The sequence below is a fragment of the Carlito syrichta genome, unplaced genomic scaffold (genome assembly GCF_000164805.1).
Source record: "Carlito syrichta isolate Samal-C Ts95f unplaced genomic scaffold, Tarsius_syrichta-2.0.1 Scaffold289172, whole genome shotgun sequence".
In the NCBI taxonomy this organism is placed as follows: Eukaryota; Metazoa; Chordata; class Mammalia; order Primates; family Tarsiidae; genus Carlito; species Carlito syrichta.
The window spans coordinates 91510-118335 of NW_007233268.1; the positions used below are offsets into that span (position 1 = coordinate 91510).

A 26826-nucleotide genomic window follows, 5' to 3' on the forward strand; every position below is an offset into this window, starting at 1 on the left:
AGGAGGAAACTGAGGTTCAGAGATGTTAAGCAACTTGCCCAAGGTTGCATAGCTTATAACCTGTGAACCAAGCGATTGAACCCAAGTCCTCCTAGACTAGGCTCCAAAGCCCATGGTCTCTCCCCTAGACTCAGCGGAAGTTTTAAATCAGAGCATTTAAAACACAAAGACAACAGACATTCCTTTATAACAGAAGAGCATGTTGAACAGAATCACACTGGTGACACATTGACAGCCTCCTCATCTTCCCACCCCACATATCTGGTGGTAAGTGGCCACAGACTCAAATGTCCCTACAGACCAACAGGCCATGAAAGCAGTAGCACCGGCCTGGGGAATTTGCAGTAATTGTAGGGGCTGTGGTGAGCCTGGTGTATGCTGAAGAATGCACACCCGGCTTAGTGGAAGCAGCCATGGCTCTGCTCCAAGCCATTGTTGCCCTGCAGGAAGGCAAGACTGGCACTGCCAACACATCCTACTTTTCAAGAGAAGCCAGGAATCCAGCATTTTATGTGGAATCTCTTAATTTTTAAATGATGGAAACTAATTCAAATGTTTTTTTTAAACATGATTGAAGCCAAACAAAACACATCTGGTTGGTAGATTCAGCTTGCAGGGTGCCATTTTGTGACTTCCGGTTTTAAAGTTTATAGAGGATATAAGCATAGTTCATTTGAAGAAAATTCAATTTAGTGTAAAATTATCAATTTCGTCTAACATTTTTCAAATGTTTTTCTAAACACTGTATAAGCCAAACAAAACACATCTGGTGGCTGTATTCAGCCCGTAGGGTGCCATTTTTCCAAAAAGCAGTTACAAGTTTATAGAGGATATAAGTCTAGTGCATGTAAAGAAGAACCAATTTAGTGTAAAAATTATCTGTGGAAACCAAGACACTCCACTGAAACATATGCCAGTTTGCTGATGAGGATATTTCTCTCAGTAGCTCTTGCTAGAACAGCAAGAGACTTTTGGGTCAACAGAAGAAAAGGGTCCATTGCTCCCACTTCCTTACATTTGTCAGACATGTGTCACAACCCTGAGTCTTGTCATGATCCTTCTTGTCTGAAGTTAGCAGATCTGTCACGTGTGGTCACAGAATGATTCCCAGATGCCACATCATTCCAATGAGGTGCAGCAGAAACTGGACTTCCAGAAATCATTGTAGACTAATCACTCACCCATCCCTGTCACTTGGGGCCTTTGGGAAGGGCACACTTCTATTTTCTCCTTCCTGTTTGGTTGATGTCCTGCTCCCAGATAATATCTTTCTAAAATCTCAGCTAAGGATGGTTCAACCCCCTCAAAGTCCTTGAACTAAGTGTCTATATCCTAACATCCTTCAAATGCAAACTATCCTTCGGCCATCCCTGGACTTCCCTCAGGGAAGGAGATGCTTACCAACAGACCATTGGAGCCATGGACCGTGACACAGCGAGAGAACGTGTGGTGGATGGCGAGGTCCCTGATGTACGTGGGCGGGTCGTAGCCTCCCCTTTCATCCACATCGCCAGCCAGATGGAAGTGAATTGGGTACTGGCCCACCAGCTGCTGCCCCATGTGCTTCAGCTCCATGCCCTCCAGATGTACTGCCTTAAATCCCAGTGCAAACTGGGGAAGGAGAGCAAAGAGTCAGCCCATGAGATGCTTCTTGATCTCCTTAGCTGGTGCCTACATTCCACAGTGCTTCATCAAATCCCCACCTGGGCACTCAGTACACCAAAGATATTCTCTGCATGTGGGTTAGGATGCCTAGCCCTTCCTACATGGAGAAAGACAGACAAAGTGCTACTAATGACAGAGAACACTCCAAAGCAATGGCTGCTTGGAATTGAGATGTTCAGAAGAGCTGTGCCATAGCCCGGGCTCATTTTCATCTCCTTTCCTGCTAAGCCACTGAGTCTCATGAGGAAGGGATAACTCTGTAGGGAGCTGAAAAAAAGCATGCCCTTGGAGTGCTGGGGAATCCTGGTTACAATGGACCATGGGGCAGGAAGAGACTGTGTTATCATCCTTCACTGAGACCTTCTTCTGGGGGAGGGAAAGGAGACGCTGACTCTGGAATCTCCACAAGTTCATGCTCTGGTGGCATGTGTGTGAGTGGTAGAGCTCCACACCCTCACTTCACAGTATTCCTAGATTCACTCCCATTGGGCTCAAGGAAACCCACCTGACCACATGTAATGCCAACCCTCCAGAAAGCTCACTGTGAAAGCACAGTCTGTCAAAAGATGGGCTCAGTCAATCTCTATTAGAGAAGGAAGATCTTGACATGTTAAACCAATTCTTTCAAAAACAGATGTTGACTGGAATGCTAACTCCAGTAGTGGCTTCCCTGGAGAGCTGTGTTGAGAATAATTCTGAGGTGTAGTTTGGGCTCAGTGGGAAAGAGTGCCCTTATCACTCAGGGATTACTCTCAGAGTTGGAAAGAGGGCTATAGCAGTTTGTGCAACATAGACCTGCTATTTCTGCTTTAGTCCTGCTAATGAATACCTCAACTGAGGACAGTGCCATCTCCCCTGTCCCACTCTGTCCCCAGTAAATGACCGAAAATATGTAGAAATATTTTTCGTGGTGACAAGGATTGCGGAGCACTGCTAGCATTTAAGGGAGTAGGGATGCTGGAAATCCTTTAACAAAGGCCTGCATAACAAAGAACTATCTTACATAAAATGTCAATAGGGCTGCCAATTGTGAACTCTGTAAGTTTTACTGTGTTCATCAATTTAGTTACATTACCAAAGAATTTTACCCTTAAAGCACATGATTTTATCTTTAAGAGAACTGTCTTCACAAAACTTCAAGACAGTATTATGCTATGGTATTGAAACCAATTGCCACCTGAAGAATTTTGGGGTGTTTTATTCAATATAGTATGCCAGGTAAAAGCAGTTTGTATAGGAATTTTTAAAGAATCACTCTTTGAGCTTATACTAGAAAAACTTAAGTGTCAATGAACTGGAATAATTTTTCTTCATTGGGCAACGAGAACCTGCAGGCTTTAACTCTACGGAAACTCACAAGTAAATTTCATGCTGCAACTTCGAGTTTCTCTCTCCTGCTTATTGTTTCATCTGTATTGTAATGGATTAGTTGTTTTTAGTTTCATTTTATATTATTTTTTAGAGGCAGTCTCATTCTAGCCCAGGCTGGAGTGCAGTGGCACGATCCTGTCTCACCACAGCCTATAATGAGTCCATTGTAAATATAACTTTTTGTGAGTCCAATGCTTATTCTTTAAGTGAACAGGGTTAAATAGTAAAGACAGGGAATGACAGCAATGATGGAGCAGTGTGACATGGACCACGTAGCCAGGAGTAGAGGCTGTTTGTTCCCAAATTGGCTCTATCATCCCACTTGCTCCTGTGCATTGACAGATGAATTGCATGCCAATGGAAAACACACAAGACTTCTCAAACTTCCAAAAGGTTCTCTGCCCTTGATTCTACCTACTGCTCCCCCATCCACTTCCCTACTAAGAAGCATTGTTCACAGGGTGGCACCCTGGGAGTTTTCCTGGCTGGGTTGACAACCTCAGTCAGGCCGACCCATACCTTGATGTGGCCCCCAAAAGTATCGAAGTCAAAGAAGCTGCAGATGTGGTTGCTGTAGGGGTAGCACTCGTCCTCCATCTTCCCCATCACCAGGATGTTACGGGTCAGGAGTCCGACTTCGGCCCGCATGTCCACACCGTCTATCTCCTCCCCGATGTGCAGGTACATGGGCTTCCCTAGGGCAGAAAGGAGGGAAAGTAGGAGACAGCAGGTATTGGTGCCCACTGTGTTCCGGGCCACTGCCAGGTGCTTCCCTGCTGCTGCCTACTCATCACCATGCCCTGCGTGCATGGATCCATGGCCCTGACCCCATGGGGTAGAAGGATGAAGCCCAGGAAGGCGAAGTCACATGTTTGAATGCAAAGCCAGGATTCACAGCTACACATGCTTAGGTCTGAATCCCATGGCAAAAGTGGCCAGTTATCCCTTAATATTTGCCCCTTATTCTGCTTGTCTCTACTAGCCTTGCCTGTGTTTAGCTGGGCATATGGCTACCGGGGGGAACTACATTTCCCAGCTCCCATGCAGTTAGGTGTGGCCATAGATGTGAAGAGAAGTAGAAAGTGCAACCTCTGGGTAGCCCTCCTCTTTCTCTTCCCGTGTTGGGCCAGCCTCGCCCATGCAGGCGAGATCCATGCCTAGAGACACCAGAGTAACAAGAGAGAAAAAACTAGGTCTCTGGGTGACACCCTAGATCACCTACCAGCTAGGATTCTCTTTATTTATTTAATTTTTTTTTTTAGTAGGAGTCTCACTCTGTCACCCAGGCTGGAGCAGAGTGGCACACTCATGGCCACCGCAGCTTCGACCTGCTGGACTCAGGCAATCCTTCCACCTCTGCCTTCTAAGTAGCTGGAGCCACAGGTGCGCACCACCAAGTCCAGCTAATTTTTTGATTTATCGTAGAGACAAGGTCTTGCCATGTTGCCCAGGCTGGTCTCGAAACCCTGGGCTCAGGCAATCCTCTCACCGCCGCCTCCCAAAGTGCTGGGATTACAGGCGTGAGCCACCACGCCTGCCCTATTTATTTATTATTATTTTGAGACAGAGTCTCACTCCATTGCCCAGGCTGGAGTGCAGTGGCAGGATCATGGCTCACCGCAGCCTCGATCTCCTGGGCTCAGGAATGATACTTCCGTTTCTGCTTCCTGAGTAGCTGGGATTACAGGTGCATGCCACCACACCCAGCTAATTTTTTTTATTTCCTTATTTTGTAGAGGCAAGGTCTCATCATGTTGCCCAGGCTGATGGCAAACTCCTGGGCTCAAGCGATCCTTCCGCCTCAGTTTCCCAAAGTGCTAGGATTGCAAGCGAGAGCCACCATGCTCTGCCTGGGATTCTTACAAAGATAAAACAGACCCTTTCTCTCTTTAAAGCCCATCCTTTAGAGTGGTACAAATTCATATTTTGTTAAAGCCAGCAAATTCCTACCCTGCTCTCCTCAGCCTCACGTCAAGTGCATATCTGCAGCCTGGTTCGACCTCATGCTTTAGGAAGAACCAGATTGGTGCTTCTGTGTTCACCACCAGGCCCGGCTCTGGGTATCTCCATAGAACAGTGGGGAAGAGCCTACACCCCACACTCTCCTGACCTCCCGCCATCCTCTTCCTCCCTCTGGCCTCAGAAGAGAGGACCCACTCTGCCCTTGTGCATTGAGCACCCCGCCCCCAGCCCCATCTCTTCCTGTACTCTTAGGGCCCTGACTCCAAGGCCTCACCTCCACCAGCAGCTTCATTTCTTCCCTCGTTTGGGCTCCTTGTGTTCTATTTTCAAACTTCTCTAGGCCTTCCTATCCTTGAAAAACTAACAGACAAAAGGCCTTTTCTTTCGACTCTGGTACCCCGCCTAGTTCTTGTCAGCCTCTTTTCCGCTGTGGCCAGAGTCCCTGAACTGTAGTCTATCCCTACCCCTTCGTGTTCTCTCCTCTGTCTTCCTCCCACCCTTCCACTCAACCTCTTGTCAGATGCAGTCCCCTCTTCCTGCATTCTAAGAAAGGTGCAGGGCGACAGGAGTCCACACTTCAGAACTGTCTTTGAGACACAGTCCCCAGTTCTGTCTCCACAACAACCCCACCTTCTTTTCTGGAGTAATCTCAGCCTGGCTCTGAATCTAGCCTGTCTCTGAGGTTGCTGACCTGGTTTGTAGACACTCTCTCTCTTCCATTTGAGGATGCAATTACAGGCGGCAGCACCCTCCCATGTGGATTCACAGCCTGAACCACGCCACCTGCACCACTTGGCTTTCCCTGTGACCTTGACTGGAGCAGCAGTGGCCTCAGCCCCCAGATACCACCAGCATCCACATGTGAAGGCCACGGTTATAATTAGCCCTGAGCTGCACCCACCACAGTGACCTTGCCCTGCTCCCTTTGTCCACAGGAAGGGCTGACCCCTACCTGCCCTGTCACCCAGGCACATCCTGGGAGCCTTCAGTATTTCTAGGGTTATTTACCGTTTTGGAATTCTGCAGACTCAGTGAGACGGTGGTTTCTTTGAAGCATCTCATTCAAAATGTGAAATTGATGCAGGGCAAATTTGAGAATACTTCTCCCCTGAACTTGGTATTCGTTTCCTATTGCTGCTGCCTTAAATTATCATAATTTAGTGGCTCAGAACAACATAAATTTATTCCTTTATACTTTATATAGCCTTGGAAGTCACAAGTCTGAAATGAGCCTTTTTTTTTTTTTTGGTAGAGACAAGGTCTCCCCATGTTGCCCAAGCTGGTCTCCAACTCCTGGGTTCAAGCAATCCTCCCACCTCGGCCTCCCAAAGTGCTGGGATTACAGGTGTAAGCTCAGCCCGAAATGATTCTTATTGGGCTAAAATCAGAGTGTCCACAAGGCTCGTTGCCCATGAAGGCTCCTTGCCCTTTTCAGAGTCTAGTACCTGCCCATACTGGCTTGTGTTCCCTCCTTCATCTTTAAGGCACTTCTTTGTCTCTTCTGACTCTCACCTACCTATGCCCTCTTCAAGAACCCTTGGGATCACATTGTCCCACTCAGATCATCCCGGAGAAGTTCCTGTTCCCTGAGCCTTCGTTTATCACATCTGCAAAGTCCCTTTTGCCATGTGCAGTAACGTTTGTGGGGACTGATTAGGATGTGGACACAGAACCCTTCTCTAAACAAGCTCCAGGCATTAACAAATTAATTTTACAAAGAGTTTATTTACTGTAATGCACGCCTATTCACCGATATATGATGCCAAAGGTCTGTGCCCTGCCAGAGGGATCAGGAGTGGATGCCCTGCCGGAGGCTGTCAGGATTCTGACATCAACCAGAGGAGACACTGAAACAAGTTAACTCTGCAGAAAGCCACAGTTCCTTCCTCCAGTGCCTCCCTCTGTGACTTCTGTTTGGGGTCACAGAGCCACATGTCCTTACAGTTTTACAGTCCAGAAGCAGGGATATCTCTGGCCACACGTCAGGAAGCTCTCTCCTTTCATCCTCAGCTCACCTCCAACCCGACAGCCCTGTGACCTTCCCAATCAACGTCAGTTACGGCCCTTCCCCTATGCAAGGAGCGTAGTCTTTCCCCAAAATAGCTTAGCACCAGCTTCTGAGTGACCCCTGACTCCTGGGAGCCAGAGAGAAGGCTGCAGCGATGACGGATGAGGAGAGAAAGCGTCGCAAGTCTGGCAAAAGGATTTATCAAAGGACATACTAAAAATGGATCATAATCACATCGAATGATGAAGAATCAGATACAGAAGGGCGTTTCACAGTCACTTACACCAGCTCCCTAATTTCTCTTTGGAGGAATGCCCAGGGGTCTGATGGTAAGAGGTAGGACAGTGCAGGGTCACAACTGACATGGGGTGGGGGTGCTGTGTGCTGTTTCTCTTCACCACCAGATTCTGGCTCTGTGACAGAGTGAGCTGCTGTGAGCCCCGGCCTTTCCCACAAAGGCTCTTCAGCACAATGCCTCCATTCTGTGACTCAATGGCCCCGCCTCACGAAAGCATGAGACCTGTCTTTCCAAATCCTCAGTGCTCTCCATGCACCCTGCCTCTGACTTCAAGGGCTGAGCACATCATCTCCTCTCCAAGTCCGGGGCTCCTCTCGCGATAGCCACAGGAGTATGCTACTCTGGTCTCTCTTCCTGAAAGCCAGCTGGGTGTCGTGAGCAGATGGCTGCACCTGAGGGATCCACTAGTGCTTTCTCCAGGGTCGTGTTCTCCTCTGTCCCCTCCCAATGCCAGAGTGTGGCAGGGGTCTGAAAGTTCAGCCATTCCTGCCCCAGGCAAGACTCCTTACCAGGTAGGCCTGGCTCCAGAGCTCCCTGCTGGCCACCAAATCTCTCAGATCCATCTGCATTTTGAGCTCTCTCCACCTAACCATCCTCCCTCTCTTTCTCCCTCCCAGGCATCAGACCTGCACCATGATCTCCATCCTCCTCCCCTCAACTCCTGCCTCCTCTCTCCTTGTTCCTACACGTGCATTCTGTCTCTTGCACATCCAAGTCTGTCTGGACACATCTTCCTTCTTTGTTTTTCCCTCATCAGTGGAAGACCTTAGGGATCAACTCAGAGACCAAAGAATGTTCAACACCTGCTTCTCTGCCCTTCCTAGTCTCCCAAACCAGCCCAGCTCAAGATGCTCCCTGCAGATAAGTAGGGCAGTAAAAATGGACACTTCTTTGTACAGAGCTGGGATATCTTTCCCTTAGGACTTATGGTATGGTATACTGGTCTTCCCAGCCCTTCACCTCCAGCTTTGCTGGAACTGGAGCTTTTGTTTCTTTACTGGTGGACACCCCAACAGACAGCTTTAAAGGCAATGCCCCCAAATCACTGCCAAAGGCTTTCTCAATCAAATGAAGCTACCTTGGGCTGTTCTTGGGGTGCAGAGAAAGAACTGACTACTAGTGCTATTGGGGTAGCTCAGGGCCGCCAGGAACTGATCAAAGCAAGTCACGGAGAACCCAAAGGGTGGGTCCTGAGAGGCACAGCACAGAGCAACCAGAGGGCTGAGAACGTTGAAGGAACCGATTGCATAGAGAGCAACAGACTCTGTCCCTGCCAACCAGGGACATGGCAAAGGGGTTTCCCACCTAGCTCTGAGGAGCCCATATCCCTGCCTACCAGTCTGAGGGACTGATGGAGTAAAGCCCCAGGGTCTTGTGGGCCCATCTCCCATCATTCCCACACACACCCTTCTGCGCCAAGCAGACCAGGTCGCCATCTTGCCCTGAACACTCCTTTGCTATTGTACATCTCAGAGCTTTCATCCATGTGGCTCCACCTGGAACAGCCTTTCTCCACCTTGTCTGAGGAGCAAATCACCTTGTCCTTTAAGATCTAGCTCCAGTGTCTTTTTCTCAGTGAAGTTCTCACTGAGCAAGCTCAGTGTCAGGCTTTTTTTCTGGGTATTTCTGCAGCACTCAGCAGAGCCAGGAAACTGGGCCAACCTTCTCAGTCTCCAAGTCACCCATCCTGTCTTCCAACCACCTCTCACAGCACGTGCATCCCGGTATTCTGGGGGCCATTCTCAACTTGTCAGCATACCCCTTAGAATATGGTGCTCAGACAGGAAACTGACCAGAGACCTCCATTCCTGGAGGTGGCCACAGGGCCTTCCTCGTGATCCAGTCTTGAACATGGCTAGAGAGGTAAGACAGTGTGATGGGGAGTATTATGGTCTTGAGGCCAGACTACGAGGGTCAGATCCCAACTCAGCTCGTAGCTATGAGTCACTGAGCTCCTGGAACCTTGGGCTCTTCATCTAGAAAATGGAGATAACAGTAGCACATACCTCAAAAAGTAATTATGATTGTTAAATGAGCTAATCCATGAGATATGTTTGAAACAGTCTCTGGCACAAGGCAGGAGGCCAGTGTATCAGTGCTGCTGTCGCTGGCATTGTCCCCAAGTTAAAGCTGAAACCAAGGCTTCCCACCACTGGCTTCACGCCTACAATGACAGGAGTTGGTAGACATCAGAAGTGGCAACTTTCTTTGTTCCCTGGGGGAGACTGGGCAGGGTGTAGGAGGGACTGTCAGGTAGGTGGAGGGACTGTGTGTATCAGACTCCCATGAGTCAAGGAAAATACAAGGCAGGCTGAGAGCAACATGGGTAGCTCAGTCCCACAGTCTCCTCCCTGGCTGCGGCGTTCCCTATCACGGTGTTCACAAAACCTTGCTAACGCTGTCAGCTGCAGCTGCCACTTTATCTGTCCTGCAGCATTCACAGGCCACTCCCAGATCCCATCCTGTCTGAGGAATTCTCCCACCCAGTCTCCACCCCTTCCTCCGCCCCTCCCTTCCTCCTCAAAACCAACGAAGCCCAGTCAGGGAAAGACAGACGTGGCCAAGCTGGATTTGTCCCAAAGGGCCATGTGCACCCCAGGTAAGGAGGAGGAAGAGGCCAGGGAAGCAGAGGGACTCTGCACAGTTGCCCCATGCAGGGCTCCAGACATGGACCTTTCCTAGTGTTCATTCTGCAGGGGTCCCAGTTCCACAAAGCCCAGAGCCATCTCTAAGGGGCAGGCAGGGCACCTGGAGTCAAGAGAATAAACATCAAGGACCTTCTAGTGGGAAGAGCTGATGGATTTACTTATAGCTGGGACCTAGCAGGACCCAGTGAGTCTGGCAGAGGGGGAGACGGGGCCTGACCTTCTCAGACCATCGGGTGCAAGGACAAGCCCAAAAGGACTCGGGTTGGAGGGTCCCAGAGAAGCACATTTAAACCACAGTGCTCAGTGAGAACTTCACTGAAAAGTAGACACTGGGGCTACTAGCTAGATCTTGAAAGACAAGATGATTTGCTCCTTGGACAAGGTGAAGAAAGGCTGTCCCAGGTGGTGCCACACGGATGAAAGCTCTGAGAGGCACCACAGCAAAGATGTGTTCAAGCAAAGGCAGTTCTCCGTGGTTGTCTTCAGGTGGAGATGCTGGGAACAGGGGCCTTCACAGAGGTATAACAAAGCTGCATCTATAACCTTGAAGTCAGACAGCGTTGAGTTCAAGTCCTGCCTCAGATGTTGACTTGCTGGCCTATACCAGCCCCACCCATTAAAGAGTTCTATGATGAAGGCTCTGTTCTGTGTTGTCCAGTGTGGCAGCCACGATCTCCCTGTGGTTACTGAACATGTGAAGCCTGGCTACTGTGGCTGAGGAACAGAGATTTTAATTTTACTTAGTTTCAATTAAGTTAGAGTAGCCACGTGTGATCAGTGGCCACCATATTGGAAAGCATGAGTCTAGACATTTAATTTCCATAAACCTCAATTTCCTCATTGTGTCATGAAGAAAACAGCAGCTTCCACTGCATTAAATTGTCATGAAGCGTGAACAAGATGATTTATTAAAGTACTTGCACTATCACAGGACACTCAATTCATGTTCATTCTAATGCGTGGTAGCTGTCTTTAAAGGTGTGTGGCTGTTTACAGGCAAAGTGGGGAGGTGGTCATGAGAACAGGACAGAAGATCGAGGGAGATTTCCGACTGCCACATGGAGAGGTGTTGGGAATCACACTGTGGTTGGCAAAATTTTGAAATATTTTTTTAAAGATGATTCACACATTTTCATTACTTTGTGGCCCCCATCTGTTTCCCGTCAGAAAACCCTTAAAATGCAAACAGTCCTGTTTACTGGAATTTGGGGGCAATGAGGAAAGAGGATCCAGGAAGGACAAGTCCCTGTCTGCAGCCAACCCAGGGAGGAGTACCCTAAGAGATGGGGGGTGACGGTGGGGGGCAATTAAGGAAATGGGAGAAACAGGTGGAGTCCTCACTCCGTGTTAAGGGGGAGGGGTGGATAAAGAGCCAGAGAATGAACTTGGGGATGAATGGAGAAATGTGAGACACACACACACACACACACACACACACACACACACACACACACCTGTTGCTTTTCTAGTGCTGCTCACCAGGAGGCGCTGTTTTCAAACTCCGGAGCAGAGCAAAGTAGACAGTCCACTCTGAGCCTAAAATCTTTAAGGAGTTGGCCAGGCACAGTGACTCTCACCTATTATCCCAGCACTTTGGGAGGCAGAAGTGAGAGGATTGCCTGAGTTCAGTGGTTCGAGGCCAGCCTGGGCAACTTGGCAAGACCTTGTTTCTACAATAAATCAAAAAGTTAGCCAGATGTGGTGGTGCGCGCCTGTGGTTCCAGTTACTTGGAAGATTGAGGCGGAAGGATCGCCTGAGCTCGGCAAGTCGAGGTTGCAGTGGCTGTGAGCTACTGCACTGCAGTCTGGGCGACAGAGTGAGACTTTGACTCAAAAAAAAAAACAAACTTTAAGGGACTAGGGGTGTGGTGGCCGGGTGGAGAAACAATCACAGGTAATTGCTAAACTAAAGAAATGTGGAGGGTCTTGAGGGGAGGCCAGCACCTGCTCCACTTATCCTTTCTCTCCTTGGCACTCAGGGCCTGAGGTGACCCCATTGTAGTCTCTGTCTAGCCTGAGGAACCTCAAGGAGCAGCTGGCCCTGATGGTCAAACGCTATCAAGGGGAGCAGCTCTCCTTCATGAACACCCCAAAAATGGGGTGCCTCCCATAAACACAGAGTCAGGAAGTCTTTCCTTGCTGGGGGAAACCCAATAGGCTCCTGCTCTTCTGTGATTCCCTGTGCCCAGACTGTGCCATGGCCACCCCCTCTCTCCAACCTATCAGCTCTCACGATCTCCACTCCAGCCCCTCTGGTTCTCTTTGTAGCTGGAATACTTCATGCTCCCCCCACCACGACGTTTCTCTCTGGCATTACTTCCAAGCTAGCTTCTATGCTGTCTCAGCTCAGTCATCCACACCACCAGAAAGTCTCCCGTGCCTGCTCCAACATGGCTCAATCCCCCTTTTTCACACTCCCAGCCCCTCCCACATTTCCAGCAGTTATCACTGTCGGCATGATTCTTGGGTGATATCTAGTCTCGCTGCTGGTCTGCAGTCTCCCTGAGGGCAGGGAACATGTCTATCTTGCTCACTAAGCCTGGCACACTGCCTAATCGGGTGGAAGTGCTCTCTAATGACTTATTGAATCAATTATGAGATGCTCCTGCCTACCTCCTTCCCGTGTGTATGTGTGTTTTTGGAGGAAGAGAAGGATGAGGATGCCTGCCCGACCTGGAGGTGCAGCACCCATGCTCACAGAAATGGCATCTACACCTTGAGACACAGAGGACTCACAACAGGCCTGTGGCAGACCTCAGGTATTAGTTAATAATAATGACACAATAGCTGGCTTCCCTTGCTCTATCTGCATGTCCCCAAGCAGAAGAATTGATCAGCTATGAAATACCATTGGCCTGTCAGTCATGCCCCTTCTTTCTTTCCCATCTTTAAGTGTAGTTGCTAAATAATTGCACCTAATATTAATAATAATAGCAGTTAATATTCTTTGAGCACTTACTGTGTGCCAGACACTATTTCAAGTACCTCATGTATATAAACGCCTTTAATCCTCACAACAATCCTGTGAAGTAGTTATGATTGTTATCTCCATTTACAGACGAGGAAACTGAGGCAAAGAAAGGTTATGTACTTGTCTAAGGTCATACAGCTTAACAACTGGCATTCCCAGAATGTAAATCTCAGAGGCCTGGTTCCAAAGCCTATGCTCTTTATTCTATCTTGCCTCTTCCAGAAACACCTCCTTCAAAAACTCTTCCTAGAATGTCACTAACAGCATGTCCTCAACTAATATTCTGAGTGGAAACACAAATAGCCACACACACAGCATCTTTGCATAAAGCCACTCCCAGAGTTGCTGTTCACACTGCTGCACGCATCCCTCTTATGAAAGCCCTGCGACAAAGTCCTCCATGACTCAGAGCTAAGAGAAAGATGTCCCTCCTGATCTTCTGGTCACCTTGTCTGTGGTAGATCATTGCCTGCTCAAGATTGAAAAGAAAAAGGAAAATGCAAAAACTGTAGAGAGAAGTAATATAAAGTTTTGTGGTAGACTCGATGATTATTTAACAAATATTTACTCCCTCCTCTCAGTCTTGATGGGAGAAATATGCTTCCCCATCCCAATCTATGTTGAGCTTTACCATGTGACTAGCTATGGCCAATGGAAGGTGGGTGTGAGTATGCCTGCTCTGAACCTAGGCCTTAGAGTCCTGGGTCACTCTCACCAGTCAAGGGGCTTTCAACCTCCCCCATGAGAAGAACATGTTTTGGGAAGAATGAGAGTCATATGGAGGTGACCTGACCCTAACTCAGCCGGGAGCCTGGTTCAGTCTAGCGAAATGGGACCCTAGGCAGCCTCCAGATGCATGAGTAAGAAATAAATGCTTGCCATGAAGTTTTAAGAACTGCTTCTGTGCTGGGTGCGGTAGCTCCAGATGCATGAGTAAGAAATAAATGCTTGCCATGAAGTTTTAAGAACTGTTTTTGTGCTGGGCGCGGTGGCTCACCTCTGTAATTTCAACACTTTGGGAGGCAGAGGTGAGAAGATTGCCTGAGACCAGGGGTTCAAGACCAGCCTGGGCAGTTTGGCAAGACCTTGTCTCTACAGTAAATCAAAAAAATTAGCCAGGCATGGTGGCGCACTCCTGTAGTTCCAGCTACTTGGACGGCTTAGGTGGAAGGATCACTTGAGTCCAGCAGATCGAGGCTTCAATGGCTGTGAGTGTGTCACTGCACTTCAGCCTGGATGACAGATTCTGACCCAACCCCCCAAAAAAACTTTTTTGTTATTGTTACACAGCCCTGTTATGGCCATAGCTGACCGATACAGACTTGTGGTGATTTCAGTTTACTTTAAGCCTAATAATTCTCAGATTTATCCAGCCTCGGGAGTGGTGGGTGAAAGTCCTACCTGCCACTTTGACCTGATTGGAGGCACAGGTTTTGCAGAGGAGCACCTGGAACTCTTCTGCCTGGTACATGGAGTAATCGGTACTGGCAACGACCAGGGTGTCCCCAGGCTTCCATGACTGTACGTTGTCCACCAGGTTCAGGATGGTGCTGTTCACATTGGTGTCAATGGCGACTGTGAGTCTGGGCCTCACTGTGACCCAAAACAGGAAGGATGGAGGTATAACCCTTCACTCTTGGCAAACCTTTGATTGTCCCCCCCTTCCCTTTCCCTCCCTGACTAAGTGAATGCTAGGTTTGCCTATCCAAAACTCAAATCACTGGCTCACTCTATCCCACTCTTGGTAGAGGTTTTTGAAGTCAACAAAAACCCTACCAGAAAAGAGCCATTCATTAGCTCTGGGCAGGGGAATTTTCCACCAACTTCTTAGCCGGAGTTAAATGTGGCTGCCTCACCACACCCGCTTTGCTCAAGATGTAAAACAAATATAGTTCCTCTCAACTATTATTTACGGTAGCCATAAGCCTCTCCCCATGAAGAACTCCCATCCCTAATGACTGCCTTCTGGAGATGGCCAAGTGCGTCTGAGAGCAAACCGACCATTTCCAAACCCTTCTAACAAGCACCTTGGGAACTGGATTTAAAATAATAGCACCCAAAGAGGCGGAGAACTGCGTGTCTCTGTAGGCGAGGTCAGCTCTGACCATCTTCCCTCTGGTTACTTCGGACCAGGCCCTTCCCTTCCTGAAAGGCTTTAGGGCAGTGCGGGGCTCTGCTGTCTCTTGCCAACTCCAAGGTCCCTCCCAAAGCACCTGTGTCACAAAAGCCCGCTCCCTCGGAAGCACTCTGTCACCGAGAAGCCTAGAGGTGCTGACCCAGGTATCCAAAACTCACACTGCACAGCTACCAGCTCAAGGGACGGAACCACGGTTACACTTCTGTCCCCCAAAAGGGGCTGCTTACCAGGCTTCCCACAGAGGAACCGCACACGGTAGCTTTGGCAGGCTCGGCCCCCGTTGTAGCAAGCAAACCTATAATCCTGGCCTTTTTTGTAGACAACTTCGGTGCTGAGGTTAACGCCATCCACTGTAGTGGCCTGGGAATGTCAAATGGAAATTACAGAAGAAAGGTAATGATTAACGTTCTAAACATACACTCACAGTCTAAAATGGTCCCTGCTGCAACACTATTGACAACGGCCCGAGAGGATGATCCCAGCGACTGCCCCCATCTGTTTTGTTAGGAGGAAGACAGCAGGAAGTCTCGAAGACATAAGTACCTTGCCTGGGGGCCCTACAGTACTCGATATCCAAACCAGTGATTTGCTGTGTATCATGGGTGAACATTTCATGGTGCATCTACAACAAGCAGGTGCTCTTTTAGGATATGGGCTGGCTACTCCCTACAATTTGCACCACCACCAGCACCATGAACAGCAGCCAACATTCCTTGAGGGCTTACTATGTTCAATCCACGGGTACCCACGCATGGATCCAAATCACATGGGGAGTCTCAAAAAATACTCATGCCCAGGCCACACATAGGGCTCACACCTGTAATGCCAGTGCTATGAGAGACTGAGGTGGGAGAATTGCCTGAGGCCAGGAGTTCAAGGCCAGCCTGAGAAACACAGCAAGACTCCATCTCTACAAATTTTTTTTTTTTTAAATACTCATACCCAGGCTCCAACCTCAGAGTCTCAGATTGATTGTGTCTAAGGGTACAGTCCAAACTGTAAAAGCTGTGCAAGTGATTTTAATGGGCAGTAAAGCCTAAGAACTTTCTAGTTATAGAGCTAAATGTTTACCCATGTTATCCCATTGCATCTTCACAACAAAATTATGAGATCATTGTTAGTCTTTCAGATAAGGAAAATGAACCTCAGAGAGGTTTAGTCACTTGCCTGGAGTCACAAAGCCAATAACTAGATTATCTAACTACAAAGTTGATACTTCTAAGTCCCTCCTACTCCCATAGCCTAATGTCATTTGTTCAAATATCTGCCTTCTCCCACTGCACTGTGGGCTCTGGGAAGGCAGGGAACAAGTTTCTTTTCTCCCTCGTCCCTAGCTCCCAGCCCAGAGCCTGGCACAGAATGGGTCTCAGGCGATAAGGGATGAGTGGCAAGCAACTACAAGGCCAGGTGGAGGACTAGGGGAGCGGGATCCCAGCGGGGCACCATCCCTGCCAGCTGGGGCCCAACCCAGAGCCAGGGCGTGTCTGCATTCAGACTGTGACTGTCATTCAGAGACATGCAATTTAGAGCAAGGGCTGCAGCTGTTGTCTTTGGCACAGAGACCAAAGGGACCAGGGCTGGGGTAATAAGGAAGGAAAGTATAGCCAATCAAAAAAAAAAAAAAGCAGGAGACTTTTCAGGAAACACTGTTCTCTAACTCCGTAGATTCATTATCTTTGGCTTGAAAGAAGAGCCATGTAGATGTGAGTTTATTCACAGAGAAAAGTCAGCCCTTTCCTGCAAGCAACACTCTACAGCCATTATCTCGGGTGGTCCCCACAGCAGCCAGAGAGACAGAGGTTGCAAACTTGCTCTTAGAAAGAGGCCAATGTTAACACTCGGAGGGCTTCCAATGCAAGCTCAAAGTTGGTTCAGTCAAGTCCAGCTCCTCAGGCCTCCTGACATTTTCCTCTGAAGACAGCATGTTCTTCAGTGGGAGACCCCATAAGATCAAGAACTGAGTCTATACACATCAGATGGAGCTGGACATTTTTCCAGGTACAATGTCCAACAATAATTTCAAAGGAACATCTTGAAATGTTCCCAGTTCTGCTGTTTTTTCTTTTTTTCCTTTTTCTAACCTGAAGAATAACCTCAGTTTCAGATAAGAGTACAAAGAAATCCATTGTCATTCAGTGAAATGGATCTTTCGGTAGACATAATTTTATATTACTATTTATCATGATAATTGATAATAACAAAATAGTTGACAATATTATAATGAATACTAAGTTAAAATAATTTTAAATAATAAAAAACTGTACAGGGCATTCACTTTGGTTCAGGAGCTTTATTGCATGAAACCCACAAAACAATCCCATGAATCATAATCTCCATTTTTGCATGTGAGGAAACTGAGGCACCAAGTGAAATAACTTGGCTGTTCCTTTACTAAGGCCAAGACTGTGCGTGATGCACCCAGAGTATAAAACTTCAGGGGACACTCACTCTCAGGGTCTTGCAAGTGCACAGTCAGCACCTGAAAGGGAGGGCTGCTTTAAATTATGCAGCCAGGCACCTCTTTGGCTGAAATGCCAGCGCTTACAAGTGGCAGAGAGCCTTGATCTCTCTGGCCAACTCAGGTCTCTCTGGCTTCAAGATACATCATCCCAACTGCAGTATTAACCTCCAACCACTGTGCTAACTGCTGTGGGGACATAAACATCACCCAACGTGGTCTCACCTCCAGGGAAATCTGAGCCCAGTGGATCTTACTGGCCTTAAAGGATGGGTGGGTTTTAAGAGAGAAGGTGAGAGGTAAGAGGATTTTCAGCCAAAGGGAACCAAAAAAGGGCAAAGACATGGAAACAATGTGTTTTTGGTTTTGTTGTCTTTTTTACTTTTCTTTCTTTCTTTCTTTCTTTCTTTCTTTCTTTCTTTCTTTCTTTCTTTCTTTCTTTCTTTCTTTCTTTCTTTCTTTCTTTTCAGAACCACAAAATATGAGATCTTGGAAAAGATTTCCTAAGGTCAACTGTGGCAAGCTTGTTGATTTCTCTTCTTTCTTCGCAACCTGTCTCTTCCAATCCTGCCTAGGCCACACATGTCCTTGATGCCCCCTCTCCCAGAGGGTCTGGCTGTGTCTGTGCAGGGCAGGTGTCACACAGACCCACTGTATAAGACATTCCAGGCACAGCCATGAAGAGGAGCCTGCTAGAACTCTGGGCCGCAGGAAGACGAAAGGCGCTGGGTGACCACAGCAAGCTGTGATTTCCCACAGTGACAAAAAAGGACACATGAGAATTTCTGTTTCATTTCAGTCTCTCCCTGGGTTAATTAGCTAGAGCATTCAGCTCCTGGTTGATGTGTCTGACACCTTCTAAAAAAGAAGAAATCCTGCTTCTCATATCACATGTGAACGCAGACAAGGCTGGTATTGGTTTTCTGGCCTTGGAAACAACTAGAAGCATAGTCTACATCACCATTTTTACCTTTTTTTGAGTCAGAGTCTCACTCTATCACCCAGGCTGGAGCGCAGTGGTATGCTCATGGCCACCGCAGACTCAACCTGCTGAGCTCAGGCGATCCTTCTACCTCAGCCTTCCAAACAGCTGGAACTACAGTCATGCACCACCACACCTGGCTAATTTTTTGATTTCTTGTAGAGACGAGCTCTCGCCAAGTTGCCCAGGCTGGGCTCGAACTCCTGGGTTCAGACAATCCTCTTCCCTCTGCCTCCCTCTGCCTCCCAAAGTGCTGGGATTACAGGTGTGAGCCACCGTGCCCAGCCCATTTTTACCTTTTATGAGTATAAAGAGATGCTCTAGCTAAGTCTGGGAATGACTACGGATTAAAGATTGGTGGTGAGGAGCGGGTGTAAGCCTGACAAGTCCAGGGTGGCCATACCTTCTTCTCTCCTCTAGAGATGGAGGCTTGAATTCACCCTTGGGGGGACATGACTCCTGCCTTTTAGATGACCACCACAATGGGCCTTGGTTTAGTGAAGAAGAAGGCAAGGTCCTACTCTGGAATTCGAAGTTTTGAATGAATGAGAGGCTCCCATGCTTTGCAAAATATCTTCAAAGAATGCTCTCATTGTGGAAAGGCTGGCCTAAGCTTCAGAGTAAAAGGATCATACTGTTGCTGGGTCTTTTATTTGGATATCTAATAGTTGATAACATGAACTCAGAGAATTCATTGCCAAGGGTATTCCTTTTGTTGGAAGAAAGCTGGGCCCTGCAACATGGCAGCAGACTGGTGGTTATACAAGGGGAGACCCCAAAAACCCGGAATTATTTTTTGGAGGGCAAGCCCCTTGTAGTATAGGCTTTCCTCGCTAGGTAAGCATTCTAGGAACCCATCGATATCAGTGCCCCAGCTAGTTTTGTTGTGAGAGGCTGCGTTCAGCTTCAGTGAATTTATTTTTGGAGATTCTTCAAGGAGTTTGCCCAATTCATCCTGGGTGATTTATAAGCACACCTGCCTAGGCTGCACTGAGTGTTCAGCAGTTTTTGACCAAAAATGACATGACCCCTGTGTCCTACCCTTCCTATTCATCCGACCTTGCCCCAAGTGGCATTTTTTTGTTTCTCCGGATAAAAAAAAGTCATCAAAGGGAAACATTTTGCCGGTATAGATGAAGAGAAACAAAAAAATGGCAGAAGCAATAAAAGGCATACAAATTGACGAGTTCAAAAACTGTTTTGAGCTATGGAAAAAAGTGTCTCGATAGGTGTACTGCATCAAATGGAGAGTACCTTGAAGGTGACTGAAGTTTAAACATGTAAGAATAAACACTATTTGCTATAAGTTCCAAGTTTTTTTTTAGTTCCCCCTCATACAGTGTGGGGTTGGGTCCCATGAAGACTCTTTGCTTATGGAACTCTCAGTCTGGGTTTAATTGTGTTTTGAGACACTCCAGGAAGGGCCTATATCTGTGCTGGGAACAAAGTAAATGGAAGAGTGGTAAGTGCCCAGGGCAAGCTGTTTTCCTGGCACCGAGAGGTGGTCTTCCAATCAACAGTGGTCTGGAGCCAGACAGCTGGCAGAGCAAAGGCCAGGAGAGATTTGTAGACCATGTAAGCATTCCTTGAAGATTTCTAGAAATATTCTGAGAGGGGAGGCTGTTAAAGACCATTGTGGTCAAGTGCACTGGAAGGATAAGATAGTGGTTATTTCAGAATTAAAGCTGGAATGTTCAGGGTTGCAAGAGAAAATTAAAATTAAATCTAGGAAATATGTGCTTGGGGCAGGGAGGGAGTCAACGCTTCTTGATTCCAAGGAAAGTCTGCAACTTGCAACTTAATCTAGGTAAATCCTTCTCAATAACACTGGAGCCATGTGAAGGGAAGAGCCTTAGCCAAATAATGAGAAGGGCTTCCTCGGTCTTTGCCAAGTGCAGAATTGAGTGCCCTCCCTTGGATAAGGGGTCCCTCCTACAATGCAAGGCAAAGGGTGGAAGCTCTACCCAGGACAATGCAGTGGGGTGACAGCACAGTCAGGTGGCCTGAGCCCAGACACCTCTTGATCTGGGAGACAGTGTTGTACAAAAAGGATAAAATGGGCAGAGATGGCCTTTCTCATATGATTTTTTTTTTTTTTTGAGTTGGAGTCTCACTCTGTCGCCCAGACTGGAGTGCAGTGGCCGCTCCCGGCCACCGCAGCCTCGACTGGCTGGGCTCCGACGATCCTTTCGCCTCAGCCTTCCAAGGAGCCAGAACTACAGGCATGAGCTACCATGACCAGCTGATTTTTTGATTTATTGTAGAGATGAGGTCTCGCTGCCCAGGCGGGTCTCGAACCCACAGGTTCAGGCAATCCACTCACCTCAGCCTCCCAAAGGTGCGGGATTACAGGCTGAGCCACTGAGCCTGGCTGATTTTTTTTTTTAAATCAGTGTCTCACTCTGTCACCCAGGCTGAGTGCAGTGGCACAATCACAGCTCACAATCACAGCCTCTACCTCCTGGGCTCAGGCGATTCTTCCATTTCAGCCACTCAAGTAGCTGGGACTACAGGCATGTGCCACCATGCCTGGCTAACAGATTTTTGTAGTTATGAGTTCTTGCTATGCTGCCCAGGCTGATCTCGAACTTATGAACTCAAGCGACCCTCTCACCTTGGCCTCCCAAAGTTCTGGAATGACAGACTTAAGCCACCTTGCCCGGCCTCAAATGACTTCTAATTCTATATCAAGCATTTAAATGGCCTCAAATCTTGTTTAGGAATAAGACTGGACATAAGGAAATAAACATCATTTACTTTGCCTGTGTCTCCTGCCTCTCCTGTTGTCTGTGGGGCACCAGCTGAGCTGGTGACTTGTTAGGTCTGTCTCTGTTTACTCAACGCATTCTTGACAGAGCCAACTGAGAAAGTCAAGGTCCCCTTCGGGTAGAATTAACTCTGAGTGTGGATCCTGAGCAAACACTGTCCATTCGATGAATGCTGGCTTTGATTTAGCTCAGTGGAGGACAAGTGGGTGGGTGTGCTTTCCATCTGGGCTGGCCTGGCCTGCACCCCAAATCCTAGCTACATCCTGTGCACTCAAGATCCCCAAGGAAATCAACTGAGAAGTGAGACTGAGCAGGCCAAGCCCATCCCTGTGGCAGGGTACTCTCAGCCATGGCTGAAGAAGCAAGTTAAGAAGAAAGACAAGATGCTCAGAAGCTGGACCTAAGAGTGAATTTGAGTCTTAGCTTTGGGGAAGATAATAAGCTTCTGTTTTGGTACTCTTTGGCTTAGTTACTTTATAGGGGACCATGAGAAACCCTGTTATTTATTTATTTGAGTCAGGTTCTTACTCTGTCATCCAGTCTGGAGTGCAGTGGCATGATCACAGCTCACCACAGTCTCGATTTTTTTTTTTCTTTAGTGATGAGGTCTCACTATGTTGCTCAGGCTGGTCTTGAACTCCTGGGCTTAAGTAATCCTCCTGCCTCAGCCTGCCAAAGTGCTGGGATTTCAAGCATGAGCCCCCATGCTTGGCTCTATTTTCTGTTTTTGTTATGAGATTGGTACCTGTATATCAATGGGACGATTGCAGATTTTTCCTGGATGAGCTGCCCAGAGGTCTGAAATTTTCTCCCCACCTTTAGTCGAAGATACCTTATCATGGTCGAACCACTCTGTCCACTCCACATCTAGAAAGCAAACAGCAGGGTCAGACAGAAAATTGTCCATGAGGGCAAGTTGCTCATAACAGAGCCTAAGAACCCTTGGAACAATGGGAACAGAATATTATCTGTCCACGGTTGTAGCAGGTAGGGGCATGGGTGACTCTAAATAATTTTTCTACTCTTTCTCTCACAGTTAATTAAAAACAACTTTTAATAAGCTTCTTATTTTATTTTATTTTTTAACTTAATTTTTTATTGAGTTTCTTATTTTATAAACACAATATATATTCTCTGTTATTGCAAAAGCAAATCAACAAAAAAGAAAGAAAGAAAATCCACCGAAGAATTGCCACTAGATTGGGGCTTCCTACAACCCCTGAGTGTGAGCTACGCGAAGACCGGTCCTATTCCTATCTGCACTTCCTGTTCAGTGTCATTGCCTGGCCTGCAAAAGCCATTCCGTGAGCTCTAGGGAAAGCCACAGATCCCTAGTGAGGTGAAATTGAAATCTTAATCCGGGGGAACATCCTTCTGGGCTATTGGCGAATGTGCTTGCCTGATTAAAGACAGCTTTTAGCTGCGCATTTTTAGTTGATTCTGTAATAGTTCAGTGGTCCTATTAGTGCAAGAGAAAAATCCTAGTTCTGCAAAGACAGTGACCCCTGGTGTTTTCACGCACTGTGAGGTATTCACCAAGTTGTCGGAAACTCCTCACCTTGCACCCACTCGCTGGATGAGGAAACATTGAAATGTTCGCCCTGCTCCGTCTGGAACAATTTGAATACCCGGGCAGCAGCAGAACCTCGGTGTCCTGTAGGAGAGACCAGATCCTTTAACAATGGGATAGACCCCTGAAGTCAAAAAGTTCTAAGGCAGAGAAAACCCCCTACACACATGGACACTGAGCTATTCCTCTTTTTTTAAAAAAAAATTTAAGTGAAAAAAGAAATCAGGCCACTCCTTTCACTTGGGAAGCAGATGATTGGACTTTCTTTTGTTTCAGTTCTGAAAGTTCATTTGCAGCATTTCACCAAATCCAGATTTGGGAAGCCTCACATTTCTCATGGTCTGAATTCTTCCTTGGGATTAGAACCCACAGCACCTCCTGTAGCCTTCCCTGGGCAGAAGAGGCTGCCACTGTGTCCTGAAGACCCATCTGGAGTGTTGTGTGAGCTCAGAATGCCACCCCTGCTGGCTTTGTCCCAATTTTCATCTTTTCTAACCACTTCTAAGTTTTAGATTAAATCAGCAAAGACATCTTTGAAAATGTAAATATTATGGCGAGTGATTGGCCCATGACCAGCATTGACCTCGGTTACTTTCATGTGACGTGACCAATTAAGTGGCCAACCACTCATCTGGGTGTTGGGAGATGGGCAGCCACGCTCGAGGGGAATGTGGGCCACCTAGAAAGACCCCAGGCCTCCTGGCCAGAGAGACACTGGAGAGAATTAGGCTTCTCGCCAGTTCTTTATTACCATGATATTCAATATGGTCCTCAACTGATGAAGACGGATTTCCTTTCACAGTTATAAAACTCCAAGGGTGTCTGAAAAAGAAACAACAAAAAGTGAAGTTCTTCACAGGTCTGAGCCTGCCCTGGGGGCAGATAAGCATCCCTAGCTGCTGATTGCCGGAGAGGCGCTTGCTTGTCAGCTGGGCCTCTCTTCACCAGAAGAACAAGAGCTATTCTCCATGAGAGATTCCTCTGGGCTTCCTCGCCGCCCAGCTTGCCTGATGTTGGCTTATTGTGAGCCTACTCAGCTCCATTCTGGCAGAAGACTGGGATATGAATCACAAATAAACAAACAAGCCAACAGACCTACTGTACCACCCGCCAGGCTCAATTATGTCCTGAAGCAAGTGCTCAGATACTCTTAGGAAAACAAGGAAAGCGTGTTCCAAGAGACAGAAGTTATTTTTCTCATGCCTGCCTCCCCTAGAGTTGAGCTCGAGGAAAATACCAAAGGCTAATGGGACTGACTGTCCTAGCATCTGCCTTGGGCCCTAGAAGGGAAAGAAAGTTCTCTCTCTCTTTATGACGAGGGAAGGAAAAAAAAGGTTGAAGACTTTGAAAAATTGTACACTCATCTTTCCTCCAAGAAAGTATGCACTTCTGTAAGGCAGGAAGGTTTTCTTGCCCTTTTTCATTCTCCCCATAATGCCTACTACAGTCGATGGGGTTCAGGAAATGCTGCGCCCAAATATGGCAGTTTGGCACATGGAATATTTTAAACTGAAGGAAGTTGAGAAACAGCAGGAGGGATTCTCTGACATTCTCCTGAAGTAGGTCATAGGCCCTTGTGTGAGTGGTTTTCCTTATTCCCAGAGGGAAGGAGCATCCCTTTCTCTAAAGACAGAGGAGCCAAGAGGAATCTGAAGGAATCAGCCTTGCTAAGTGTCCCAGTTTACTATACCTAACTCCTAACTTTTGTCCTGTCACATTTTCCCATGACTGTCCACTTTCATCAAAAGCAGTATGAAAAAACTCTTTCTTTCTTTCTTTCCTTCCTTCCTTCCTTCCTTCCTTCCTTCCTTCCTTCCTTCCTTCCTTCCTTCCTTCCTTCCGTCAGAGTCTCACTCTGTCACCCAGGCTGAAGTGTAGTGGCATGATCATGGCTCAAGCAGCCTTTACCTATTGGGCTCTGGTGGTCCTTATGCCTCAGCCTCTCTAGTAGCTGGGACTATAGGCACACGCCACCATGCCCCGCTATTTTTTTGATTTATTATAGAGATAAGGTCTCACCATGTTGCCCAGGCTGGTCTTGAACCCCTGGGCTCAGGTAGTCCTCTCACCTCAGCCTCTCAAAGTGTTGGGATCACAGGCATGAACCACCATGCCTGGCCAAGTTTAACTGCTTCTTTGGGTCTTCATTTCCTTCTGAAGGCTCCTACATCACATAAGACTTACTATATTAAAGACATTTGTGTGCTTTTCTCTTGCTCAATCAGTCATTTGTTACGGACACTCCAGCCAAGACCTTAGAAGGGTGGAAGGAAAGATACTTTCTTGCCCTGCAGTAGCATCTCTTTCGCCATGAGCTATCGATCCATCTTGGCATTGAACGGCTCTTCCTGTTGTTTTGATCTCGTCTTGGAAAGTAAGTCACCATTCAATGGTGTTTAACTAAGGTTGGGGATTTGACAATGTTGGTCTCTTGCTTGAAATCTTCAGTGACTCCCCAGTGCCCTTTGGATGAAAATGAAGCTTCTTGGCACAGAGCTAAAGGCCCTACTCTGTGTGCCCCGCCACCCCCCGGTTTCACCTTTCACCCCCTCGCCCTCTTGCATATCCTGTTGCTTCCTGGACTTCCCCACCCTCTTCAGGAGAGTCACACTTTTGCCCCTGAGCCTCCAAACCTGCTAGTCTCCACATGGGAAAACAGCTTGGTCTCATCCTCACCTGGAAGTCTACACTGAGCTCCACCTGCCCACTCTCTGGCTCTTTCATGCCCTGTCATTAATCTCTATTAATGTCTGCCTTCTCACAAGAGCCCAGGACACCTGGTCTAGCCCAGTGCCTCCTGCCAGGAGGCATTCAACGATCATTTCCTGAATGAAGGAACAAACAAGGGGTCCAAGTCTCATTTCTTCTGTCAATTTTAGAAGCTTAGATTTATCACTCAAAGGTCTCTCTGCAAATGAGGAGCAGAAATGTAATTCCTGCCTACGTATCTTGTTTGCCCATGTGAATGGCCCTGACGAAACATGGCGAGTACCCATCCTTCCCATAGCTCTTATTTTATTTTTATTTTATTTTTTGTAGAGAAGAGGTCTCACCATGTTGCCTAGGCCGGTCTTGAACTCCTGACCTCAAGTGATCCTCCAGTCTCAGCTTCCCAAAGTACTGGGATTACAGGTGTGAGCCACTGTGCCCAGGCTTCATAGCTCTTACTTATAAGAAGAGAATAGTTGCTAACATTTACTGAGTGCTTATTCTGTGTCAGACACAATGATAAATATATTGCTCATATTGTCACATTCAATCCTCCAACATTCCTGTCAGATAGTTCCTGATATATCCCATTTTACAGATGCAGGAACCATGCAAAGAGAGGATGAGTCACTTGCCTGCAGTCACACCTCAAATTCAAACCATCAGATGCCAGATCCTGGGCCCTCCGTCATTACCTTCTGCTGAGGCCCCAAGTAGCCAATTGCCTTGTGGTTCTATTTCTTACTGTAAATTAATAAACTGACCTTTTGGCTTATTAGACAACGGGCTGGAAGTGCACTTAGCTAACAAAGGAGTCTCGCAATGCCAAGGTATCATTGTCATCTTTGGCTGCTTAAGTTTCCCTTCCAGAAGGAGTAGCCCCTGGGCTGTTGGAGAATGTGTCCTGGAGCACCCTCCCTTGCCCAGGGAATCTGCCCAGCTGGCAAAATTACTGTGCTCTGAGCTCAGAAAAGCCTCTATCTTGTCTCTCATCTTGCTCCTGATCTGGGGAGCTAAAGGGAAGTGTTTCACAATCTCCAGACAGCCATGGGAGAGATAATGCTGACTTTCCACTCAGCTGAGATTTGATTCAACACAATAAGGCATGGTTACTGTGGGACAAAGAGCTTCCTCTTGGTGCCAATGTGTGTGTGCACGCCAACGTCAGGTGTGACACTGCCATACAAAGCAAAAAAAAAAAAACCCACACTAGAACATATCCAAGGGCCCCGTCTCCTTTGTCTGGGCAGACACTTTGCATAATCTCTAAAAAGTTTTT

General features: G+C 47.5%; 1 protein-coding gene across 1 annotated transcript in view; it reads right to left on the bottom strand.

The window, feature by feature from the left end:
* Positions 1 to 26826, bottom strand: part of CEMIP (cell migration inducing hyaluronan binding protein) — a 178264-nt gene that overhangs the window by 41242 nt on the left and 110196 nt on the right. The window contains exons 7-13 of the mRNA XM_008054159.2: positions 23590 to 23660; positions 22827 to 22922; positions 22014 to 22135; positions 15288 to 15420; positions 14325 to 14516; positions 3556 to 3731; positions 1402 to 1611 (exon numbers count right to left, since the gene is read on the bottom strand). Of these exons, the coding sequence (XP_008052350.1) occupies positions 1402 to 1611; positions 3556 to 3731; positions 14325 to 14516; positions 15288 to 15420; positions 22014 to 22135; positions 22827 to 22922; positions 23590 to 23660 (1000 nt within the window). The remainder of the gene's footprint in view (positions 1 to 1401; positions 1612 to 3555; positions 3732 to 14324; positions 14517 to 15287; positions 15421 to 22013; positions 22136 to 22826; positions 22923 to 23589; positions 23661 to 26826) is intronic.